Here is a 23,593-nt window from a genome sequence, read left to right on the forward strand (position 1 = left end):
GACTACGACGAGGTGACAGCCTTCCTGGGCCAGTGGGGGCCCTTCCAGCGCCTCATCTTCTTCCTGCTCAGCGCCAGCATCATCCCCAACGGCTTCAATGGTATGTCGATCGTGTTCCTGGCGGGCACCCCCGAGCACCGCTGCCGGGTGCCGGACGCCGCGAACCTGAGCAGCGCCTGGCGCAACCACAGTATCCCGCTGCAGCGGCTGCAGGACGGTCGCGAGGTGCCTCACAGCTGCCGCCGCTACCGGCTCGCGGCCATCGCCAACTTCTCGGCGCTGGGGCTGGAGCCCGGGCGCGACGTGAACCTGAAGCAGCTGGAAGAGGAGAGGTGCCTGGATGGCTGGGAGTTCAGCCAGGACGTCTATCAGTCCACCATCGTGACCGAGGTGGGTACCAGCCCCAAGTGAACCGCGCGCGCGCGCACACACACACACGCACACGCACACACACATCACTGTATGCTGTCACTCCCTGACCCCCAACACACTAAACACTGGCTATGGCCATGTGCCAGTCAGTTGACTTGGGAACACCTTCAGGCCAGCCTCCCATCCTTGCCACTTTGGAGAGGGAGCCAGAGTCCTGCAGGTCCTGAATGGTCCAAGACTGCTTCTAATTGAAAATAAGAGTGGTAGAAGCAGAGCCAGAGCCTGGACTAAGAGGCTGTCACCATTTTTCTTCAGCTTGTTGGCATCCACAGACTCTTCTACAGAACTCTTATTCTTCTATTTTATTTATTTCTTTATTTTTCCCATCACCATCCCTTATACCCTTTGCCCCCCAAATGGCAGTCCAGTCATAACTCCTGTGGAGAGTTGTTTACTTTTTATTCATTTGCTCATGGTAACTTGTTAATCTATAATGCTTTAGGGATTTAGTCACAGCATACGACTTTCATTTACAGGGAGTGAGGGAAACCTTTCCCACTTCCCAGCCTCTTGGATTCCTCTTTTGGTTGCCTTTGGTACCCCACAGTCACTGGAGCTGGATGTATGACATGATATGAACCGGCAGGTGTGGATATGCTTTGCACTTTATTCTGATTTTACGGACCTTGGTGCTCTAACCCCCTGAAGCTTTAGCAGAACTCAGCCAGCAGGACAGTGAAAAGAGTCCTCTTTAAGCACCAATACACAAACTTCATTCCAGATCCACCATTAGGGATTTGTTGATGAGGGAAGGCTTCTGGCAGTAGGGAGCCTCTCAGTGAGTATGGGATATTCAGTTCTGTAGTACACCGAGGGGAAAGCCTAGATATGAGCTTGGAATAGCAAGAAAAGCAAGGTAGCAGGAGGTCAGAGTTGACAGAGAGGGAGCTGAAGGGAGAGTGCATAAGACCTGGTACAACATCAGACTGCTGAAGCCTCCAAGGGATTTGCAAGGGTTCTTAGTGCTCAGAACTCAGTGTTGTTTCTGTGGTTTCTGTATGCTTTGATATTCTATGTCCCCAGCACGTGTGGCAGCTTGCTGTGATCTAAACTCAACTGGAAACTCTTAACAAGTGACAGCATTCCAGTGTTCTGAGGCGTTGTTGCTTGATAGAAGAGTCACTGAGTGGAGTGCAGGTAGCTGACTATACTTGTGATCTGGAGTACATGGAGAATCAGAGCCTTCAGTCATCACAAATCCTCAGTCCTAGCCATACAAGTGAATCTGTCAGACTCAAGAGAACTGTGAAAGTGGAGGTTGCATGCCGAGACCACAGAAAGAAGCCCTCCTCTATTACTCCATGACCCAGGGGTTCCTGCAGATTCTGCACGGCATCTCTTTTTTTTTGTTTTGTTTTGTCCTGGTTCCAAGGGTTCTTCAGCTGTTTTGCTCTAGCTTTCCTGCTGCGATCCTGGCTGACTGAGGATGACTCCGATGTGCTCCCCAAAGGCCAGCTGTGGGGAGGGGCTTTCAGCTGGCTGCCAAAGTCAATCTTTGTTTTTTATATTAACCTATTTATTTAGCTGTCTTAGCAGTTTCGCAAGAGCTGTATGCTCTTTCACCTACTTACAGGTTGTAAGTCTTTGCAGGAGGCAAGACTAATACATTACTTAGCCCTTTGTTTTGGGATACTGGAATGTGCAACTAAGTTCAGGCTGCTTCTTCCTCTCAGAGGAACAGTCACTGTTGGAAGCTGTTGCGTTAACATTCTCATGGCTCCATTTTTCTAAGGCCCATTTTTTTTCAACCCAGACCTGGCCCGCTGATCTCTGCAGCTAGTCCTGTGCCTGCTAAATGTCTCCAAGCCTGCCCTCTGCCCCAAATCATACTTAAGAGGTGTTTGTAAGTACACTGACATTGAATCCCTATTTATATATTTCAGTAGAAGATAAAAACCTCAGGTCTCCTGTTTAATTTTTTATCCTTATTTTGAACTTTAAGTATGAACATGCATTGCTAAACCTTGTGGTAGATTTTTATCTGCATTTCTCTCAAGTCCTGACAAGATGTTGGATATAGAGGGGGATACAACACAGGACGATTTCTGCTGATTGGCTTAATGAATAACTTAAGAACTTTTAAGCTGGAAGACAGAAAGGACAGTTTAATTTGGGGAAGTGCAGCTTGGGAGTATTCAAAATACATTGGCTGAAATATTTTAAGGGCAGTATAATTCCCCACTCCATGAACTATATGGCTCTGCCACAAGGCTTTAGGATTAGCAGAAAGAAGGGAATATTATTTATGAGGTGAAAGGTTGTTCTCTTGTGTTTCAGGGACAGTTTGGTCGACCGTGTGTTCCTAGGCTGGGTCCTTCCCTGGCCCTTACTTATCCTTGGAATGCTGGGGTGGCCCTACCCTGCAATGCAGCTCATAGTCCTGACTTTTAGGCCCGGGTCTGCTCTGGAAATCTGAGCGGTTTTTCAGGTTGTCTGGGTCACAGTTTAGTGTCTTCATAGCTCAGTCTACAGCCAGAAAGACTCCTTTAGAAAATTCTAGCTCTTCTGGCTCCCATGAGTTGGGATCTCTGCAACTAAGACATGACAGTTATCTGTGTCCCCTTGGGCTCCCTCTGTTTCTCTGTCCCCAGATGCCTCCTGCCCCAGCCCACGGCAGCACATTGACTCACTCCACCTGGTTCTGAAAAGCCTTTCTAAGGACAAGCTTTTCTATCTGCTTATCTCATGCATAGAGAAGCAAGTCCCCAGTTGTATCCACAAGCCAGACTGAATCAAAAGCCACAGCAACTTGGGAGACAGGCCAAGACAAATTGGGGCCAGCAGCCCTGGAACTTGTACCACCTTGCTCAGCTTTGTGACCTTTGTCACCCAAGGGTGTGCAGACCTTAGCTCTTGCCTTTATATCTCATGGTGAGCCAGGAAGCCTCTTGCTTGACTCTTAAGGCCTCCTGTGTGTGTGAAATCACAGCAGACCCATCTGATTGCGAGTGGCCAGGCTGAGCCCCTCTAGCTAGCTGAGAACCAACCACAGGATCAAAGTTCTGACGTTCCCACTAGGAAAGGGATGAAAGAGCAAAGAATTAAAGTTTAGGGTTCATCTGAGCTTTGGCCACCAAGCCCAAGTCCAAGCCTTCAGGATACTAAGGCTGGCAGCCCTTTTGGTCATCTGTTCTCACACTCACCTATGTACCCAACAGTGCTGGGCCTCCCTTCCGTGCACAGCACCGCCCAGCACTGTAGTGGGTATGTGGCAGTTTCTCTGTTCCTTGCCTTGAGAGCCTGAGGGCAAGGATCCATCATTAGTTGCAGTAGGAGACAGGACGAAATGTGTGCAGGAATGCTTGGCGTCCAGTAATAGGTGGTGCTCACCAGTGTGACCGTGAAGTGGTCAGGCCACGTACATCTCAGGGGAGAGCTTCTGCCCCACGGGCACAAACACTATCTCTTTTCTCTTCTTGCAAGCTCACAGGTGAGAACATTTAGTCCCAGGAAATGATACCAAACTTCTACTTCCCATGACTAAGACCACGGCCAATCATGTGTGACATGCAAAGAAACATAGTTCTCTCCCAAAGTTTAGACTTTACTGAGGTAGAAATAATGTAACATAAGCTGCTCATCATTAAGTATATAATTTGAAAATCTGTGATACACACGAACCTACCAGGGACCCCATCACCACTAGACAGGGACATATCCGACCAGGACAGGGACAGCCAAGGTCTCTGGCCACCGTTGCTCCCAGTCTTTTTCAGCTGGCACCTGCTTTCACAGCTTTCCCACCTGAGAGGTAACAGCACCAGACTTGTATGTATCTCCAGCTCACACCTTTAGTTCTGACATTGTTACCTGTTATGAGTCATCCCACACACCAAGAGGAGTCATCAAAGAGCTGGCTGGTAGCTGCTTTAATCACAGCTGGGATCCAGCTCAGAAGAGAAATACTCGATGCAGAAAGCCTGGGGTATGTAAGGTGTGCTCAAGGGCTTCTCATTCCCACCCCACCTAAGGAGGATCCAGTCCGAGTCCTGGGGCCACTGTGGTGCATCTGGTGGTGGACAGGTACATGGACACTGGCTGGAGTGTGGTCTACAACTACCTTTCTGTTCTTTTTTTTTTTTTTTTTGCAGCCCTAACACTTTTCCTGACCCTACTCCCAGACACCCTGAGCAGTAGGAATAAAGTGTTAATATCTGTTTGTTTTGGAAGGGACCAAGGGCCCTGAGAATTGTCAAGCACTACCAATGGTGGGTAGAGAGCAGTTACTCCAGAATAAGGGCACACTGGCCCAAGTCCGGCAGCTAAAGAGGTGCTCTGGGACCACCCCCAGGTGAGCACCCCAGTAACCTCATCTCCTACAAAGCATAGTCTGAGCTGGCTTTAGAGGGCACCAGGCCTTGTCTGCCCAGAATTCCTTAGAAACCTAATGTTCAGAAACCTGACGTGGGGTTTGGGCATAGGTGCTGCAACCCCAGATCTCACTGCAGAAGCCCATGTGGCTTTCTGGCTGGGGTGTCCCTCCCCAGCCCTCAGGAAGAGACGTGCTGAAAAACAGCCGCTGACCCTTTATTCATACTTCATCTCTGTGGCTGTAAAAGTCACATACGCTGGGAACTGACGTCAGTGTACTCAGGAGTGACAGTAGCCATCATCCAGTCCCTCAAGCTCCACCCATCACCCAGAGGGTGCCCATCATCGCGTTCCTCAGCTTTGTGTCCTCTGCTGTTCTCATCCTGGCTTTAGCAGCCATGCCTGGACAGGGGTTCCCCCAAGAGCCCTCCCCCTCCAACCAGAGAGGTGGTGTCTGGGTGCTGGCGCCACTGAGGCACTCATGTAGCAAAGCTGCTGGGCCTTGGTGCTCAGATATTCTTGACTCCTGCTAGTTGGAGACTTCCCTGCAGTGGGCAGCACCATCCACTTTTCAGTCCATCCAGGGTTCACATGTGTATGCCAAAGTGAAGAGCCAGCAGTGTGCCTGTGTGATCCTTATCCACCACCAGTTGGCTTGGCCATGGAGGGGCTGGGAGGGTTTTTCCTGTCTAGCCTGTGGTGCCTGGAGGCCATGTGTTCTACCTCCCAGCAGGACAGGAAAACATACTTGTTTTTCCCACTTTCACTGGCCCGGAAGAGATGCTTTGTTCTAAGAAGCTACACATGCCCCCTGCCCCTGTTTGTTAAGATGGTGCCAGCAGGGTCCGTGGAGGGCCGGCCAGCAGCAGCCTGGCGCCAGTCAAGCAAGGCTCTAAATTCCTTGGAGAGTGGCCTTGGTTACTACTGAGCAGCATCTCTGTTCTGGGAAACATTTTTCTGGGAACCACCACACTTCCTGATTTGCCTTTTCTTCCTTCTCTCAATTCTTTGACAGGCTGGGCTAATGTCTGAGTGTTCACTTGCATCCCTGTGCCTGCAGACCTCTGGTCATGGTAACGATAGATGCAGCTACACATTGGGTGATGGGAAATGCAGACACCACCTGTACCTTACCCCAGTCTCCATCTTACATGTGGGGAAATTAAGGCACCATTTAGTGGGGAAAACAGTCTGAGATTGGATTACCAGTGAATAGCAGAATAGAAGCTAAAGCCCACAGAGTCCAGAGCTCTCAGCTACTACTGGACATGGTGTCGGTGGCACAGCATCAGAGTGCAGCCCCGGATGTCACCAGGAGGCCCCAGGGAGCATTAGGCCGAGTGGTGAGGGCCTGAGCAGAGGCCCCCTGAGCAGACGGTGCATGCTGGACCTTCTGACCTCAGTCCTCAGATCTGCTCTCATGCCACTCCTGGCAGTGGCCTGAATCCCACTGAGCAAGGGTTCCTCGCCCAGTCCACATCCCTGGGCTCTGCACACAATCATATAGAAGCTGCTGTGAGCATCCTTGCCTTCTCCTAGGTGGACATGCAGGTAAACTACTTGCTTCCTCTATATTTCCCCTTCTCATATTGGAGGTTCCGCCATGGGCCTAAAAGCTAGGGGGGAAAAAAGATGGGCCCGCTTTCCTTGTGAGGAGAAATCTCTCTGCTTTGCTGTCTGGATGGGCCTGCTGCCCAGATGAGCTCACACACCACACGGTAATGTGAAAAGCATACAGGATGCTCTGACGTCATTTTCCAAGAACGCTTATATCTAAAACATTTAAAAAATAACCAGTACCTCCCTTTGCTCCTCTTACAGTGGAACCTGGTGTGTGAGGATGACTGGAAGGCCCCGCTCACCATCTCCTTGTTTTTTGTGGGTGTCCTGGTGGGCTCCTTCATTTCTGGGCAGCTCTCAGACAGGTAAGGTGGGTGTCTCTCGCCTGCAACTGCAGGGGACCCCCACATCTAATCAGTGTGCCTGGGCAGTGACTTCAGATGAGTGTTCTCTCAGCCTAGGGCCTTGTGTTTTAAAAGAAGGGAAGCTGTGTCTACAGTATAAACTCCCTAACAAATATGAACCAACAGCCTGTACCCTCTAATGCATGCTGATCAAGTAACTGAGACAAATGTAGCCACGATTCAGTTAACCTGGGAAACAGGCCACGATTCACTTCTCCACCAGCCTGACTGGTCTTCCCTGACATACTTTGTCCCCATGTATGGGAGAGGTAGATACCTACCCCCACCCCCACCCAGAAACTATAGGTGTTTCGGTGTGCTGTGGGTAACTGCTTTTGCATCCCCCACAAACAAGGCTCTCTCTGCAAAACGAGAGAGATCTTGCTAGCTAGTAGTGGCAGGATGGATAGAGCTGATGCTCTTTAGTTGAAGCTCTGTGGTAATGACTCTTCTCTCTGAGCAGACAGTGTGTTGTTTTGACCCATAAGCAGATTATTTGTGAAGTCCCAAGACATCACAAGTTTAGAGATCTAAAAAGTTAAAAGATTTAAAAGTTTAGTGATCATCTATGAGCATTTGTCTTTTTTTAACTTTTTTGAAAAAAATATGTCATTTTCCATGAAAATTTTTCAGAAGCGGCCAATGTGTTGTGTCTCCCTGGTCAGAGCGCCAGGGTCTGTCAGAAGCCCTCTGTGAAAGAAGCAGTCTCCAGTGAGATTTTTGGCTACACTGGCATGAATGAGAACACTCACAGGAGCCACTCATGTGTCACCCAGTGGGGAGAAGTCTGGCATCATCCCAGGTCATGGGGGTCCTTTGATAGAGAAGTTAGACTAGGAATGTTCTTCCCTTAACAACAAAGACTTTTTACCCTCTAGCACTGACTCAGGGTGGTAGTTTAGCATGTTTACATGTATAGGTTTTTGTCTTTACATGAGAAGTTTTCCTCAGGAAGATTATGTGTATTTTTTTTTTAAAGATTTATTTATTTGTGCATACAGAACTGGGGTACAGGCCAGAGGCTCAGGGGCGGCGAGAGGCTTCACCAGAGACAGAGTGGGGAGCAGAACAGGCAGATCGACGAAGGACACTGCTGAGGGGAGCAGCGGGCGGGTCAGGAGAGGTCTGCCACGCCATGTGGTCACCTCCCGGGCAGGCGGGAATCGAACTCATGCGGAAGTGGCTTTAGCTACTCAGTGCTGTGCTTTAACCCGCTGCGCCACCAGGGAGGGCCGATTATGTGTATTTTTTTAAAGATTTATTTATTTATGCATATAAGAACTGGGGTACAGGCCAGAGGTATGAAGGGTGAGAGGATTTACCAGAGACAGAGTGGGGAGCAGAACAGGTAGATCGACTGAAATACATTGCTGAGAGGAGCAGCGGGGAGACAGGAGAGGTCTTCTGTGTAATGTGGGTCAACAACCTGGCCGGGGGTTGGACTCGTTCTGCAGTGGCTGCAGATAGCGTCATAGTGCTGTGCTTTAACCTGTTGTGCCACCGGGGAGGGCCCTGCCATGTTTTTTAAACAACAACAGCATAATCCTCATAAACCTCTGAAATAGGAAGTGGTATTACTGTCATTGTACAGATGGGGAAATAGGGTTAAAGGAGTTTCCTGGAGGCTCACAGCCAGCAAGTAATCCAGCAGAGCTAGCATTTGGCCTTTGATCTTGAATCTGAGCAGCTCTTCTAGGGATCTGCTGTTCTAAAACTTGCCTTTTAGCAAGGAAGACTGTATTAAACAGTGAATTGAGGGAATACTTGCTATCCTGGCTGGGGCTAAGTGATACAAAGGAAAAACCCAGGATGCTCAGCAGGTCACTATTAGGAGTTTGGGTGTTGGTCACAGAGCAGTGAGGAGCTATGAATATGACATAATATGACATAATCAGATTTGTATTTTAAAAAAGATTATTTGATGACCTAGTGAAGAAAGGATTGAAAAGAAGCAAGAAGGTTGTGGAAAGGCTGAGTTAAAGGTTACTACAATCATTTATATAGAAGATGGTAGTGACTAAGCCTAGACTGAAGGTGGTAGAGAGGGAGAGAAGTGGTAAGAGGTGACTCCAACAGGATTTGGCCACGAGGGTTGGATGAAGGAGGTGAAGGGATGAAGATTTCTGGCCTGCAGCTGGATATATGGACATAGTGCTCCTTGGGAGATTTGAGCTAGAGAAACACATTTGGTTGTTGTCAGCCTATAGATCCTTTATTAAATCCCTTAACATACCTAAGATTGGGCCCTCCCTGGTGGCACAATAGGTAAGGACACAGCACTACAATCTAGCCACAGTCGCTTTGGTGTGAGTTCGATCCCCACTTCAGAGGTGACCCACATGGCGCGGCAGACCTCTCCTGACCCACCTGCTGCTCCCCTCAGCAGTGTACTTTGTCAGTCAGCTTGTTCTGCTCCCCACTCTGTCTCTGGTGAATCCTCTCCCTGCCCCTGCACCTCTGGCTTGTACCCCAGTTCTGTATGCATAAATAAATAAATCTTAAAAAAAAAAAAACACATGCATGAGATTGCCTGGGGGGAGAATGTAGAGTGAAAAGAGAGGGGTGCCTGTGACTGAGTTTAGAGGCTCTGCACTTGGGAATGGTGGGGATCCCCTCCAACCAGATTGACTGGCAGGTTGAAATCCGAGGAGTTACCTTGCTGTGAAAAACATGTTGGGGGTACCCCAAGTTTGGAGTGGAATCTCAGTGCATTTTTCTGGGTCATCAGTGTCATAGGTTTGGTAAATCTTTGTGCACTAACCTCAGTACCCAATTACCAGGGAGACCATGATTACATGAGGAAAGAACTTAAGTTCCAGAAGATTTCCCAGGGAAAGAGTAGAAACAAAATTAATGACTACATAAGGATCATCTTCATGTTTTGAAGAGCTAGTACAGTGTTTTTCAAGTATTAAAAACAGAGCAAAACACTTTGTCAGCAAATTTCTTTTAAGGAGGATAGTCTGAGTCCTGTAAACAAAACAGTTAGAAGTGTGGTGTTCTGGCTGCAGCCCTTGCCTCTGACTCCCACTGCCATCCCTCAGGCTTGTCTGCACCCCACAGAGGCTCTACAGGATGGACAGTTTTCTGATCCTGTTACTTCTTAGGAAGCCAGTTCCCAAATCTAACCCCAGCAAATTACCTAAGAGCAGGAAGTTCATGCCCTCAACTTGTTGTCTGGGATAGCATCAGGAAATTTCTATGTAGGACACGCGTTTGGCCTTCTTCCTGGCATAGGACTAGGCCTGAAACTCAAGAGTAACTAAAATAATCCTGGATGGTCAAAGGGTTCTATCTGCCATTATTGAGTTACCTTTCTGTGTATGAATTAGAAGAAAGGCATAACTCTGGGAAGAAGTAGGCTGATATTTCCTGGTCTTGTAGGTATGTGTGTGTCTGATGTTTTTAAAGCAAGTGGTTTTGGCTCCAATCCCAGGCTGCTAAGGACTAATGGTAAATAAGGATTCCCCACGTCTTTTTTTCCCCCCTGCCATCCTGGGGTGCCTTTGGCAAGGGAAGGGGAGACAGAAGTTACACTTGCCTGCCTGTAGGGGGAGGCTGGTCTTTGTACAGGAACGTGCAGGGAGAGTCTTTCTAAGCCAGGTAGTCTCCTTTGCTCTGGCCCTTAAGACCAGGGTGCCCATCTTGGGTGCACTTGTCTCAGAGTATAATTGTACATTCAGGCCTATGGTGGTTTGGCTGAAAAGTGAGCACCATCTATCTCACCAGCTAGACTCGAAGTTCCTTCAGGGCAAAATCAGTGTATTTTATTCAGATAGACCTCTAGGGGCAGTACATTGCTGAGGCTGGATAAATATTCACTGAGTTAAAGTGGATGTTAGCAAGTCCTGACCAAGCTCAAGCTGAATCTGCTCCTTTTCACAGGGTTGACTTGTGTGGATTGCCTTTTATACAAAACAAACCAGAGGAGGGGGAGAGAAATCTTAAACAAAACCAACATGTAAAAAGTTTTAAATGAACACAGACACAGAAAACCAGAGAAGAACAAATGTGCAGCTTAATGAAGTAATCCAGGGACGTAACCTTGTCAGTGCTGAGTCAAGACGGCGACCCCATCCCACACATACAAGGTCCTCCTCCCCTGTAACTGGCCACTAGCTTGACTTTTTTTTTTTAAAGATTATTTATTCATACAGAACTGGGGTATAGGCCAGAGATGCGGAGGGTGAGATGATTCACCAGAGACAGAGCGGGGAGCAGAACAGGTGGATTGAGGAAGTACACTGCTGAGGGGAGCAGCGGGCGGGTCAGGAGAGGTCTGCTGTGCCTTGTGGTCACCTCCGGGGCAGGCGGGAATCGAACTCATGCGGAAGTGACTTAAGCTTCTTAGTGCTGTGCTTTAATCCGCTGCGCCACCAGGGAGGGCCTAGCTTGACTTTTATAATAATCACTTTCTTGCATTTGTGTAGTTTTATCATCCAAAGGTGCATTCTCTTATGTGCAAGTTTAGTTTTGCCCTCTTAAATATTTAATATGTCTTTTAGTCTAGACTTTCTCCAGCCTCCTTTTTTTTTTTTTAACTTTTACATTTTACCATTTGAAGAATATTCTACCTGTAGAATTTCCCAGTCTGGACTTTGCTGATTGTGTATTCATGATGCAGTTCAACACATTCCTCTTTGTATACCTTGCAAATTAGCAGCTAGATCCAGAGATTTGATCAGGCTTAGGTTCACTCCCTTTGGCAAGCGTACAGGTGACTGGCAAAGTTCCTTTGTCTCTTTACAATGTCACAAGTCATGGATATATAATGCCCATATCTGTTAAATCAGTGAGATGGGGAGGTATATAATGGGATGGCATTCTGATTTTATCATTTCATTTACTAGTTGGAAAACATCAAATGACACTTCCCCTTGACTGTTACTGGCTAATGTACACATAGTTTACACAGGACAGTTGGGACAAATGTTTTCATTTATTAACCAGTTTTCATTTATAACAAATTGTTTTGTTAACTGATTCTTTTGTAAAAAAGGCATTTTGAGGGTTTCGATTTAGGTCCCTTGGGGTCTATACAATTGTGGCACAGCTGTCTGGACAAACCTGGTGCCCAGATTGTACATGGGTCCCCAAGAGTGGAGAAGGCAATGACAGCAAGGGGACTGGCACACCAGGACTGTCCCCAGTACCCTGGCAGCACTGTCTGTGACCCTTCCTGATTGACCTGATAACCCCACTAGAGGAGCCCATTCCTGCTGCCTCCTCCCAGCTGTCACGCTCCTTTCCTTCCCAGGTTTGGTCGGAAGAACGTGCTGTTTGTCACCATGGGCATCCAGACAGGCTTCAGCTTCCTGCAGATCTTCTCAACGAACTTCGAGATGTTTGCTGTGCTGTTTTTCATTGTAGGCATGGGCCAGATCTCCAACTACGTAGCAGCATTTGTCCTGGGTATGGCCATCAAGTTGGAGTTGAGTACTTGATCCTGTGCTTCACCATCACCCCTCTAGCCACCTTACGGAGGCAGCTGGGACGTCCCTCAAGGGGACGTGGTCTCTAGCAATACCGGCCGGGCTTCTTGATGAACCCATTTTATAGGCCTGGAAACTGAGTCAACCAAGCACCCAGCCTTGCGTCTCCAGTGACACCATAGCCTGATAGCCATATTCACTTCTTTTGTGGCCACCTTGTTCTTATTAATGCTTGACGACCATTTTACCAGAACCCAAGAGCACCCATTTAAAAATAGGCCTGCCGTTGTCTTGGACTAAGTAGCTAAGGAAAGAGGAAGTTATGATGTGAGGAGCAAGGGCCATGACTGGTGGCATCTCCTTAGGAAGAAAACTGCTAAACTCTGCAGCCAAGGAAATCAGCTGGCAAGAACGGAGTGATGCGAATGGGCTGCGGTCACATTAATTGAGACCACACGCTACAGGCCTTCGGCATGTTCTCACGGAAAAGTTGCCAGTCTCACTCTCTGAGGGACTTACTCTAGTGTATTGATTTTTGGGTTTCTTGGATTGCATTGTTGATTCTTTTTTCTTGCCTTCACATTGAATAGAATATTTGTTCCTTAAGTGATAATAGCCAGCACGTGCGGCCTTAGGAATGACTTCTCCTGTAGTGAATTCTTCCTCATGTGAGGATTAAATGTCGAAGCCTATGGGGGCATCTTTGGCATGTGGCTTCGAGAAGGGCTGGGAGGCACCCTTGCAGATGCTCAGCCTGGACTGGGTTCAGAATCCCCTCTTCTCCCTAAGACTTAGAGGCCCAGAATCCCGGCTGCTTTCTTGTCCATGTGTTGGAAATTATATAACAGAAGACTAAGAAGGAAGTAACCTAAATTAAAATACTAATTTGACTCCTCCCTTGTTTTGAACAGGAACAGAAATTCTTGGCAAGTCGATTCGCATTATATTCTCCACGTTAGGAGTGTGCATATTCTACGCAGTTGGCTTTATGCTGCTGCCGCTGTTTGCTTACTTCATCAGAGACTGGCGGATGCTGCTGCTGGCCCTGACGGTACCGGGAGTGCTGTGTGCGGTGCTCTGGTGGTGAGTTTGCTGGGGCCCAGAGATGCCCACCCACAGCCTGTCTTCTGTCCATCCTCCACTAGGGGGCAGCAGCAACACACAAATCCCTATTTGGCGCGCCAAACAGGGCGTTCAGGGTTATGTAAAAGTTGTTTCAAAGTGTTTTCCCCACGCTTAGAAAAACCAAAACCAAAACTAAACCCCAAAACATCAGCATACCTGTCCCCTGCCCTGCACTGGGTAGGTTAGAGTCCAAGGAAGCCGAGGCAGTAGCTGCAGATGATGGGGTTGCCAACATCCCCACCCTGCCTGGAAGCTGCTGCTGGACCACACACAGGACACGCTAGCTCTCATCCTGGTTCTAGCTCTGTGTGACTAGAGACTTCATGCCACAGATGCTGGGAGAGTGGGGAAAGCACTGGAAGGAAGTGAGAGTCCTCGGGGTTGACCGCATAGAGGAAGCCGCCAAGTTAGAGGAATTGGACAGGAGAGAGGAGGCCACTCCATACTGGGAGTGAACACAGCATAGGAAATGAGCTGAGAATTGCCCCTTGTGGGTGGGGATCGTAAGAGCCTCTGTCCATGTGGCTCTGAGAGCATTTCAGAGCTTAGCAAGTGGGCGAGGAGACAGAACACACCGTGTATCCAGTTATCACCGCAGGGCAGGACCTACCTGGCAAGGTAGAAAATAAGATCCACCGAGTCTCAGAACACCAGACGCCCTGATTAATGAAGACAGCGAGTCTGTCAAATCAGTTGGATAAATCAACTATAGGGGTAAGGAAAAACTGGAGTTGAAGAGGCCAGTGCAGAGGCTTTTGTGGATGCTGGAGACAAGGCAGGGCAAGGGGCTGGGCTGAGGCTATGACAAAGCTGGACTTCAGGGACCCTCCTTGCTTCTGTCTCTTTAGTGTCCAGAAGGTGGCACCACCACTCTTCAGAAATGGAGGGGGCCATCATGGTGTTGAGGCCCTTCTAAATTTTGTGCACACTAGTATGCTCCAAAGATGTGTGCCACCTCTGCTTCTGGCTCAGAAGCAACCAGCCTTAACTTCACTTCTTACCTCCACTGAGGCCGTGTCTGGTCAGTTGGGCAGGACGACCTCAGTGGGCTTGTTCCCGGCTTTCAGGTTCATCCCTGAGTCCCCCCGGTGGCTCATCTCTCAGGGCAGAATTAAAGAGGCAGAGGTGATCATCCGCAAGGCTGCCAAAATCAACGGGATCACTGCGCCCTCGACCATCTTTGACCCCAGTGAGGTGAGACTGGAGAGGAGCTGGGGGGAGGGTCTCGTGAGCAGGATTTGAGGGTCGCACCCACAGCCCTGACCCTCCCTGGACTCAGGAGCCCAGCCCAAGTCCTTCCTGAGCCCCAGATGCCCATTAGGCAGGCCCTGTTAAAATTCAGAAATTGAGAAGGTGAAGATGCTTCTTCACCTTCCCCAAGGATTTTAGGACTTCATAGTTCCTTGGGTTTCTAGGTACCGGTAGTTTAACCACAACTCTTTAATAGCCAACAGGCTTTATGAGTAGGCCTCTTTCGAAGTCAGCATTTGGAGAAATAGCTTCATAGCCCTTCAGTAGTTTTTCACCTTCAAAAAATAATCCAGTACATAAAATATGAAGCCAAAATAGATTGGGAGCTAAGGCATTTAGTTTCCTTCCACTCTCCAGTCAGCTGTTGTGTCCTTTTTGATATCTGCCTCTTCCTCTTACCACCCCCCTGTCACGGCAAACCCTAGCTTCTCACGCCATGAGTAATTTCCTGATTTTGCCTGGTTCGTGTGTCTTACTTCTCCTTGCTGTTCCCTCTCCTTCCACGCTCTCTAAAGCAAGCATTCTTCCTCATAACTGCAAGGAAAGGTTACAAGTTGTCATCCGTGGCTAACGGGGTTCTGGAATGTGTCTTTGATCTGGTGGGGAAACAGAGGCTGTGTGAACAGCCATCTGCAGTCATGCTCAAGCGTGCATGGCAGGCGTGGTAGCGATGTTAGGACTCAAGATGCAGACTCTGGGCAAAGAGACCACTTCGTGCGGGAAGCAAAGCTCCACTGGTCACCAGCTGCCCCGCGGGCCTCATCATTAAATGCTGACCCAGTGGCACTTCCTGCTGGACTCTGGGGAGGGGTCAGTGCGCAAGGGACAGGGCGGAGCAGATGGTGGGGAACTTTTAAGTGAGGTGTGGACCTGGGTTGAACCCATAGCTCCACAGGGGGAAATGAGGATATTTCAAGGGATCCATTAAGTCAAAAGTTGACCTTGTGTTGAACTGCTAACTCAGGAAAAACAAGCCCCAAAGCTGGGTTTGCTTAAGAGAGCAACATCACTGTGTTTAGACGTGTGGTTTATTAATGTCCTTGGCTGTGCCGAATTTCATAGGAAGTTACACTGGGTGAAGCCGAGGTCAATTTTCCTGTTTTTTTCGATCTGAAAGTTTTCCTTTGGAAGTAGACCAGAAACTACATGGTAGGAGGACTCAGAACATGAATTCTTTTAAAATATCAGCTCAGTAACTGCATAGCCAGTTTCTCTCCCTGACCTAGAGGGCAGGGCGCCAGCCTGGGGACCGAACACTTTAGAGGCTGCTCTGGAATGTGGCCACAGGCGGAGGCAGGGGGTGGTGCCTTGAAGGAGCCATGAGCTGGACTTCCGCCTTGCCCACAACCCTTGAGGGATTGGTCACTCCTTTCCTCCTCATTCTTGTTCTCCAATTTGTTATTGACAAGGTCTGGGGAAGCCTTTCACAGCCCAGACTTATTCTTCTTTTCAAGAAAGAAACTTGGACACGTGCCATCTCAGAGACACGGAAAGCTAAGACACCAGGGTTTGGGGATGTTATTGGATCTGTTTCTCCCACCTTGTCTCCCTCCCATACGCATCCTTTTGTTGCTACAGCTTCAAGACCTGAGTTCTGAGAAGCCACAGTCCCACAGCATTCTGGATCTGCTCAGGACGCGGAATATCAGAATGGTCACCATCATGTCCATCATTCTGTGGTGCGTAAGTGAGACCTGCCTGTGGCTTCAGACAAAGCTGCTGGCAATGGCCAGTAGGCCCCTCGTTTGAAGACCCGTCTCAGACCAGAATTGACGGCCTGTGTCATCAGAAAGTGAGAGGGACTTGACTTGGGATGAGAGAATGGGGCATACCACAATCCTTAGCTGGATTGGATCTCAGAAGAGTACAGTCAAATCTGTTGTGGGGCTTTTGGGGTGATATGGGATATGTGGGTGTCCTTACAGGCCCTGAGGTTAAACCCTTACTCACTTTGTCTCCTAGTTTAATTGTTCCCGTCCCTGCTGCCTCAGACACTGACTGAGGAGGGATAGCTGAGGCTTTTCCAAAAGACCTAAGTGAAGTCACTGAGATTACAAAAACTGCCAAGGATTTTATAGAAATTAGACATCCTCTTCTGGGGTGCTTGGAGGCAGGGCCACTGCCTACAGTCCTCTTCAGCATCCTTCTAGTCAGTCAGCCCACCCACCAATAGGAGAGGATTTGTGAGTTCCCAAAGACAGGGAACCATCTGAGTTCTGAGATAGCCTTTGTTCAGACCCTTGACATCACAGACTGTGGCCTGAGCCTGCTGGATCAGACGAGCGGGTTCCCTTGAGTGGATCTCACCCCCAGACTCAACCAGCCTTCAGGCAGCCAACCACTTAGCTCAGTGGGCGATGGTACAATGAGTCACCCTTTGCAGTGGCCCAGGACCCTGCAGGGCAGTATGCCACCCCTGCACCCACCTCAAGACAGCCCAGCATTCAGCCCGTACCCATCACAGATGCCAGCCAGCAGTGAGTCACACATCTGCCTGCTCTGGGTTTTCCAGCAATTCCTACCCATGCCCTTTTCCATCATTGTCCCAGTTGTGATTTTAACCTAAAGGTGAGTCCAAAAGTCTAATCCCTGAACGTTTAATTCTCCAGACACTGTTGATCATCATCAGAGAGAATGCCCCCTGGGGGTGGGGTGCGGCCCAGGCCAGGGTCACCAGGGGACACACAGGTGGGGGCTCTGACCCCTCTCCCTGGCTTCTGTGGACCAGCTGCGCCTGACGGGCCTCCTGACCTGTTACCAGAGGGTCTGCTTGGATTTTCAAATGTGGGGCCTAAGTTGTTCCTTATTTAATCTCACCCCTTCCATCCTATCATACTCCACTTGCTGTCTGCACCCTAACTTATTCCCCAGCTCTTTTTGTGATTGCTTGATTTGGGGAAGTACAGAGAGCAGGAAAGTAGGCTTTGGTGTTTCCGTTTGGGATAGACCTGAGAGACAGGCTGGGTTTTTGTTTTCGTTTTTCCAGTAAAGCAAGTCTGAATGACATAAACCTTTTTACGGACACACTTTCTGCTGGAAGTGCCCTGGGCTGGGGGACGTTCTCTTTTCTTTGAGACTGAGTTGAGTGAGCTGCCCTCTGCTTAGAACGTTTGAATTTCCTACACTGGTTGTATTTTAAAAGTTGCTCTGCGTGGGCGGGTGCTGAATGCCGCTTCTCCAGCTGTCTTCTGCACTCTGTTTCAGGTTGACGATATCAGTGGGCTATTTCGGTCTTTCCCTGGACACCCCAAACCTGCACGGGGACATCTACGTGAACTCCTTCCTCTCAGCCGTGGTGGAAGTCCCAGCCTACATTTTGGCCTGGCTGCTGCTGCGGCACCTGCCCCGGCGCTATTCCATGGCTGCTGCCCTCTTCCTGGGTGGCAGTGTTCTTCTCTTCGTGCAGCTGGTCCCTCCAGGTAGGCCGCAGGGCCGCTGCAGTCTTGCCTCTTTGGGAAATCAGTCTCTACCAGGCTGTGGCCCCCAGGTAATGAGGAGAATAAAACCACGCCCTCCCAGCTGCCCTGTTCATCTCTGTTCTCAGGAGAAAAATGCCTCCTGAGACTAGACTCTCATCAGGGAAGTGAGAAGAGCACCCTTGTGGGGCCGGTGGTGAATTTGACTGTCTCCCCAAGTTATTGTGTGTGCATTTGTTTTTCTGTCCAGGAGAAAGAGCAGGAAAGTGAGTCACCCCCATTGCTTTTTTTTTAAAGATTTATTTATTTGTTCATACAGAACTGGGGTACAGGCCAGAGGCTCAGGGGCGGCGAGAGGCTTCACTAGAGACAGAGTGGGGAGCAGAACAGGCAGATCAACGAAGTACACTGCTGAGGGGAGCAGTGGGCGGGTCAGGAGAGGTCTGCCTCGCCATGTGGTCACCTCCGGGGCAGGCGGGAATCGAACTCATGCGGAAGTGGCTTTAGGTTCTCAGTGCTGTGCTTTAACCCACTGCGCCACCAGGGAGGGCCGCTTTTTTTTTTTTTTTTAAAGATTTATTTATTTATTCATACAGAACTGGGTACAGGCCAGAGATGTGGAGGGTGAGAGGATTCACCAGGGACAGAGTGGAGAGCAGAACAGGCAAATCGATGAAGTACACTGCTGAGGGGAGCAGTGGGCAGGTCGCAGGTCAGGAGAGGTCTGCCGCGCCATGTGGATCTCCTCCAGGGCAGGCGGGGATTGAACTCATGCAGAAGTGGCTTAAGCTTCTTACTGCTGTGCTTTAACCCACTGCGCCACCAGGCAGGGCCACCCCCATTGCATTTTCGGCTCGCCCTGTCTTAGTCATTGATTCCACTGGCAGCAGGCTGGGGACTGTGATGCAGGAATAAATAAGGGGGAAGAATAAGAACAAGAAATAAGGGGCCTTCAAGAACTCGCACTCTGACAGGCAACAAACAAGTGCATGAAAGGCTGCTGCAGCATGGATGATAGCAGCAATGATGGGAGAGCTCGTGTTCGTAAGGAGCAGTGTCTGAAGAGGGGCCGGCTGAGCAGATGCGTAGATGAAGTGATATGGAAAGCCATGACAATGTCTAGGAACAGAACATCCCAGGCTGAAGTAACAGTGAAGGCAAAATTCCAGAGGAGGGATGACACTGGCATGTGTGCAGAAAAAGAGGGAGCTGGGGAAAGATAAGGGCAAGATGAAGGGACGGGCCAGGTCCCAGGGAGGGTTTTACAGGCCATCGGCAAGATTTTATTTTTAAAACCACCATTTGGCATCCTACCCGATGGGTCAGAGGCAGCCTTTTTTGACAGTGCCAGGAATGGTCTGTGGGCCTTCATGTGTCCATTATGGTACTGACCTTGTCAGGATTCCCATGGACCCGAGCTGCTGGGGGTGGTCTGTGGGCCCCTGAGGCTGGTCACACTGCACAGCACCACTGCAGCATGGCAGTGTACAGGGACTTACGTAGAGGTTCACAACCAAACCAGGGTAACCCCAGGCCACTCACAGCATCCCCTAGTTGGCACTGTGAGCAGGATAGCTCATGGAGGTTCCCCTGGCCTGTCCATTGACTTCACACAAACATGTGTAATGCGTTGGAACCGAAGTTTCCATTCACCCACAAGTCACTAATCAACTCCCACTACAGTGCCTGCTGCAGAGGCCCTGGGCTACCGGCTGGCCCCTCAACAGACACCTTTAGTGACTTCTGGATAGAAAGCAGGTTTATGTGGGCAAGTGAGGGGCTCACGTTGGTGCACCTTAGGGGAAGAGAAGAGCATGTCCTCATACAGCAGCAGGTCCCAGCCCCCTCTCACAGGTTGGAGGGAAGGTTGGCTGTAGCTTCTTAATTAGAAGTTCTAGATCCGCCCCACACTCCACCCCACTCCCACAAACAAATGCTCAGTAGCCATATGCACTGGGCTGGTGCTGACTCCCTTTTCTTTTCTTTGCCTCTCCAGGCTTATATTATTTGGCGACAACCCTGGTGATGGTGGGCAAGTTCGGAGTCACTGCTGCCTTTTCCATGGTCTACGTGTACACAGCCGAGCTGTACCCCACAGTCGTCAGAAACATGGGCGTAGGGGTCAGCTCCACAGCATCCCGCCTGGGCAGCATCCTGTCTCCCTACTTTGTTTACCTTGGTAGGTCCCTTGGGCCTAGGACACACAGGGGCAATGGGGTGGAAGCCCTGATTGGGGCTTTACTGTGAGTCTGAGGTGGCCTGTTACCGGAAAACACACACAGCAGATGGATCCATTCAGTGCTGGATGTCAGCCTGCAGAGGTCTTCCTGCAAGGTGCACTTCCCTTAATGTAAAAACTGCAGAGCAGTTTAGGGAACTGACAAGCTTCACGGGAGAAATTTCTTCTTGAAGTCCCAAGTTTAAAAGGACCAGGAAGGGAACAGTGGCTGTTCAAGAGGTTTGGTAAGATGAGAGTAACTGTAACTGGAAGCACTTTACACAGTGATTTTGTCCCATGGAAAGAGCCGCCTTGTGCCATTTTCTGTAACAGGGCTCCCATTTTCCTCTAATTTATTTCCTCATGGCAAGCTGTGCTTCCCAGGCATATCATCAGCCAGCACACCTTTGGGCAGGGGTGGCACCCACCTTGAGAGAACCCAGACTGCCTGTGAGCATGCCGTGTAGATCTGACACAGAGGCACCTTCTTATCTGTCTGTAAGGCACATCAAACAGGTTGTGACACATCTGAAGAGGTGGGGGAATTATTCCTGTCCCTGGACGAATACCTTGAGTTCCTTGGAAATCCAGCATTGGGAAATAGAAATTGTAATCATTCCAGCTCAGTCCTCTCCTCCTGGCCTCACTCCTCCCCTCCACTGGAAAGCACAGCTGGGCCTCTGGGCATGTCTGTGCCAACCCTGAGCTCTGAGCCCTGTCCAGGTAGCAGCATCCAACCTGGCAGTCATTGCAGGAGATGCTGGGGTTGAAAAGGCTGGTGATCCCCTTTACAGAGTCCGGGGAGCACCAGGGAAAGAGGAGGAGGACTCTGATCTAACCGCCCTCCCCCACCCCTGCCTGGGCTTGGGCCCTCTCTGCTTTGCCATAGGTGCCTATGACCGCTTCCTGCCCTACATTCTCATGGGAAGTCTGACCATCCTGACAGCCATCCTCACCCTGTTCCTCCCAGAGAGCTTTGGCACTCCCCTCCCAGACACCATTGACCAGATGCTAAGGGTCAAAGGGTAAGGAGGTCCCCTTTTCCACAGTGTTGATGCACGAGGCATGGACCCAGCCAGGTTTCAGGAGCCCCACAAACACTCCCTTACGAATGCTGTTACAGCAAGGCGCTTACAGTCCCTCTGATCTGACCCAGACCACTCTGTCACTGTGTATGTGCCCACAAAGCAGAGACAGAGAGAACCCTTTCAGAGTCTGCTATGTGTTTGGTTGGTTTTGTTTTTGCTATCCTGCCCTCCCCAGTGAGATTCAGTTCTGGGTTCTGTTTTGAAATTGATAGATACCCTTTTAAGATTGAGTACGAACATTCATTTTACTTGTTTTTCTAGAATAAAATACAGGCAAACGCCAAGCCACACAAAAATTATCAAAGATGACGAAGAAAGCCCGACAATCCTTAAAAGCACAGCCTTGTAACACAAACTCCAGTAAGTGAGAATGTGAAGACGAAAGACTGCGTCTTGTCAGAAGGGACCTGTGCAGACACAGTGCCTTGGTGTTCTTCCTGTTGACTCTGTGTCTGACTTGCAGGTAAAGGGTCACCCAGCCTCGGAGGCCGGGGATGGTCCTTCAGCAGCACCTCCCCACCAGGGACACCATGCTACCTGCTGACAGCCTCAGAGAAATCCTAACTATTGCAGTTGATGACTCGGCACTTCCCAAGACATTAACTATTCGCTAGGACCAGTGGGGTTAGGAAGAATATGAGAGCTGTTTGCTAAATTTTCATCTTATTTCCAGAATGCCTGATAAAACCAGGGGTCTGGTCTCCTCCTGCCCTACCCCCAAACCTTCCCCCTTTCTTTCTAATGGTGCACTTTAGAGGAAAAGAAATACTTTCACAGGGAGTTTGATTTCTCACTTTTTTTTCTCAGTCCATACAATAGTTGGGGTTGCTGCTTCCCCAGGGCAGGAAAGGAAAGCTCGGGCCTGGGGAGACATAATCTGGAGGAGCCTGACCAGATAGAGGACACAGGCAAGAGTGTTATCTGTGAGCTCTTGGACACTCGGTGTGACAGCTGGGTAGACTTGTTTACGTCTTATCAAAGCACAGGGCTTGTCCAGGCCCATAGAGATGCCTCATTGACTCCACTCTTGTTTTCACTGTTGTTTAAGTCAAACCTCCTAGCTACTGTGGTTTCTCCTCCTAGCTACTGTAGGGTTTGAAGGAAGAGCAAGAGAGAGAAACAACTTGTCTCTTCTCTTAACACTATAATATGGATTTTATTTGTTTTGCATGTTGTGTGTTTGTTGTTGGGTCTTTTTCTCCTTAACTTATTTGCCCTTCAGAATTGACTTGGGAAAGGCTGGTTCCTTCATGTCCTGGTTTGTGTCCTTTTGTTTCATGTGGGTTTTTGTTGTTGCTGTAACCCAGAATCACTCTGGCGATGTTCTGCTGTTGCCACTTATGCTCATGCTCCCAGTCTTAGCCACTAGCACGTCTCTGAGTGCCAAAAGTGATGTTGCAATGTGTACTCCTTTTGTGATACCTAGTCAAGGGGAGACATGATAAAAAGAGACTTCAGTTGTGTGCCCAGTCTTTCAAAGTTGCTCATGTCAGTCTTGTCACATCGGAGTACTTTGTGTTTAGTGTGATTGTCTTCTTTTTTCTGATTATGTTACCATGGTACTCTAAAGGTATGTGTTTCACCTGGTTTAAAAAAAAAAAAGCTTATTTTTGTGAAAGCTACTGAAGTGCCTTGGGAAATGAAGATGTTTTAATAAATAAAATGATTTTTTAAATAATAGCAACTGCCTACAACTTTCCACCGTTTGGTAAGTCTTGGCACACCTTCACCTGATATATGAGCTGAGGCTGATTCTAGCAGTGGTTTGCTGTTAAGGCTAAGATTGAACCCCATGAGCAAGGAACTTCCACTCTATCATTGACTGTGCACTGTTCCAGCCTTCTTGTATTAATGTTGTAGCCAAAAGTCCTGAAAGCACATTGCTTCTGTACAGTTAGGCAGTTTATTGCAGAACAAACCTAGGGAGCAGGAATAAAGGACAGGCCTGAGAACCAGGGGGACAGGAAGAACCAACACGAGGATGCATTGTGTGATCAGGTGGGCCAGCAACAAGGGCTCTGCTCAACCCAGCCAGAACTGAGGAGCACTGCGAAAACCACCTGCACCATGGGTCAAAGGGGGAAGCATTCTCTCTTGGCCCTCATTCCCTCTTCAACAAAGGTGGCCCCACAGGTGGCACTTCCCCAACACTTCCAAGTCCCAGAAAGTTTTGTCACCTAGGTAGAAAGCAAGAGGTGATACAAGACTGAGGAGAGGCACTGTCAGGTTGTACATCAACAAAGCTGGTCACAACTTGTGTGAACAAAGCACTGCAACAGTGGCTGGAGTAAAGGAAAGTTGGGGATGCTGGATGGGTTATGGGGTGAACATGGTGCACAGACAAGCATACAGAATG

The 23,593-nt window shown here is 49.2% G+C and overlaps 1 protein-coding gene across 1 annotated transcript; it reads left to right on the plus strand.

Moving 5' to 3' along the window:
* The first annotated feature begins 6 nt into the window (after positions 1-6).
* Positions 7-22,909, plus strand: SLC22A5 (solute carrier family 22 (organic cation/carnitine transporter), member 5). Its single transcript, XM_004686509.2, has 10 exons — positions 7-390; positions 6,565-6,668; positions 11,965-12,119; positions 13,051-13,222; positions 14,332-14,458; positions 16,094-16,194; positions 17,720-17,934; positions 19,928-20,110; positions 21,039-21,174; positions 21,499-22,909. Exons 1-10 carry the CDS (start codon positions 103-105, stop codon positions 21,584-21,586), a joined length of 1,569 nt encoding a protein of 522 aa, XP_004686566.2. The 5' UTR covers positions 7-102; the 3' UTR covers positions 21,587-22,909.
* The last annotated feature ends 684 nt before the right edge of the window (positions 22,910-23,593 follow it).

Source organism: Condylura cristata, unplaced genomic scaffold (genome assembly GCF_000260355.1).
Source record: "Condylura cristata isolate star-nosed mole 26May11 unplaced genomic scaffold, ConCri1.0 scaffold00021, whole genome shotgun sequence".
NCBI lineage: Eukaryota > Metazoa > Chordata > Mammalia > Eulipotyphla > Talpidae > Condylura > Condylura cristata.

Coding starts and splice junctions, on each gene's coding strand:
- SLC22A5 (XM_004686509.2), top strand. CDS start 103: ATGTCGATCGTGTTCCTGGCGGGCACCCCCGAGCACCGCTGCCGGGTG. Junction 14,459..16,093: donor CCATCTTTGACCCCAGTGAG/GTGAGACTGGAG, acceptor TTGTTGCTACAG/CTTCAAGACCTGAGTTCTGA. Junction 20,111..21,038: donor TCCCTACTTTGTTTACCTTG/GTAGGTCCCTTG, acceptor GCTTTGCCATAG/GTGCCTATGACCGCTTCCTG.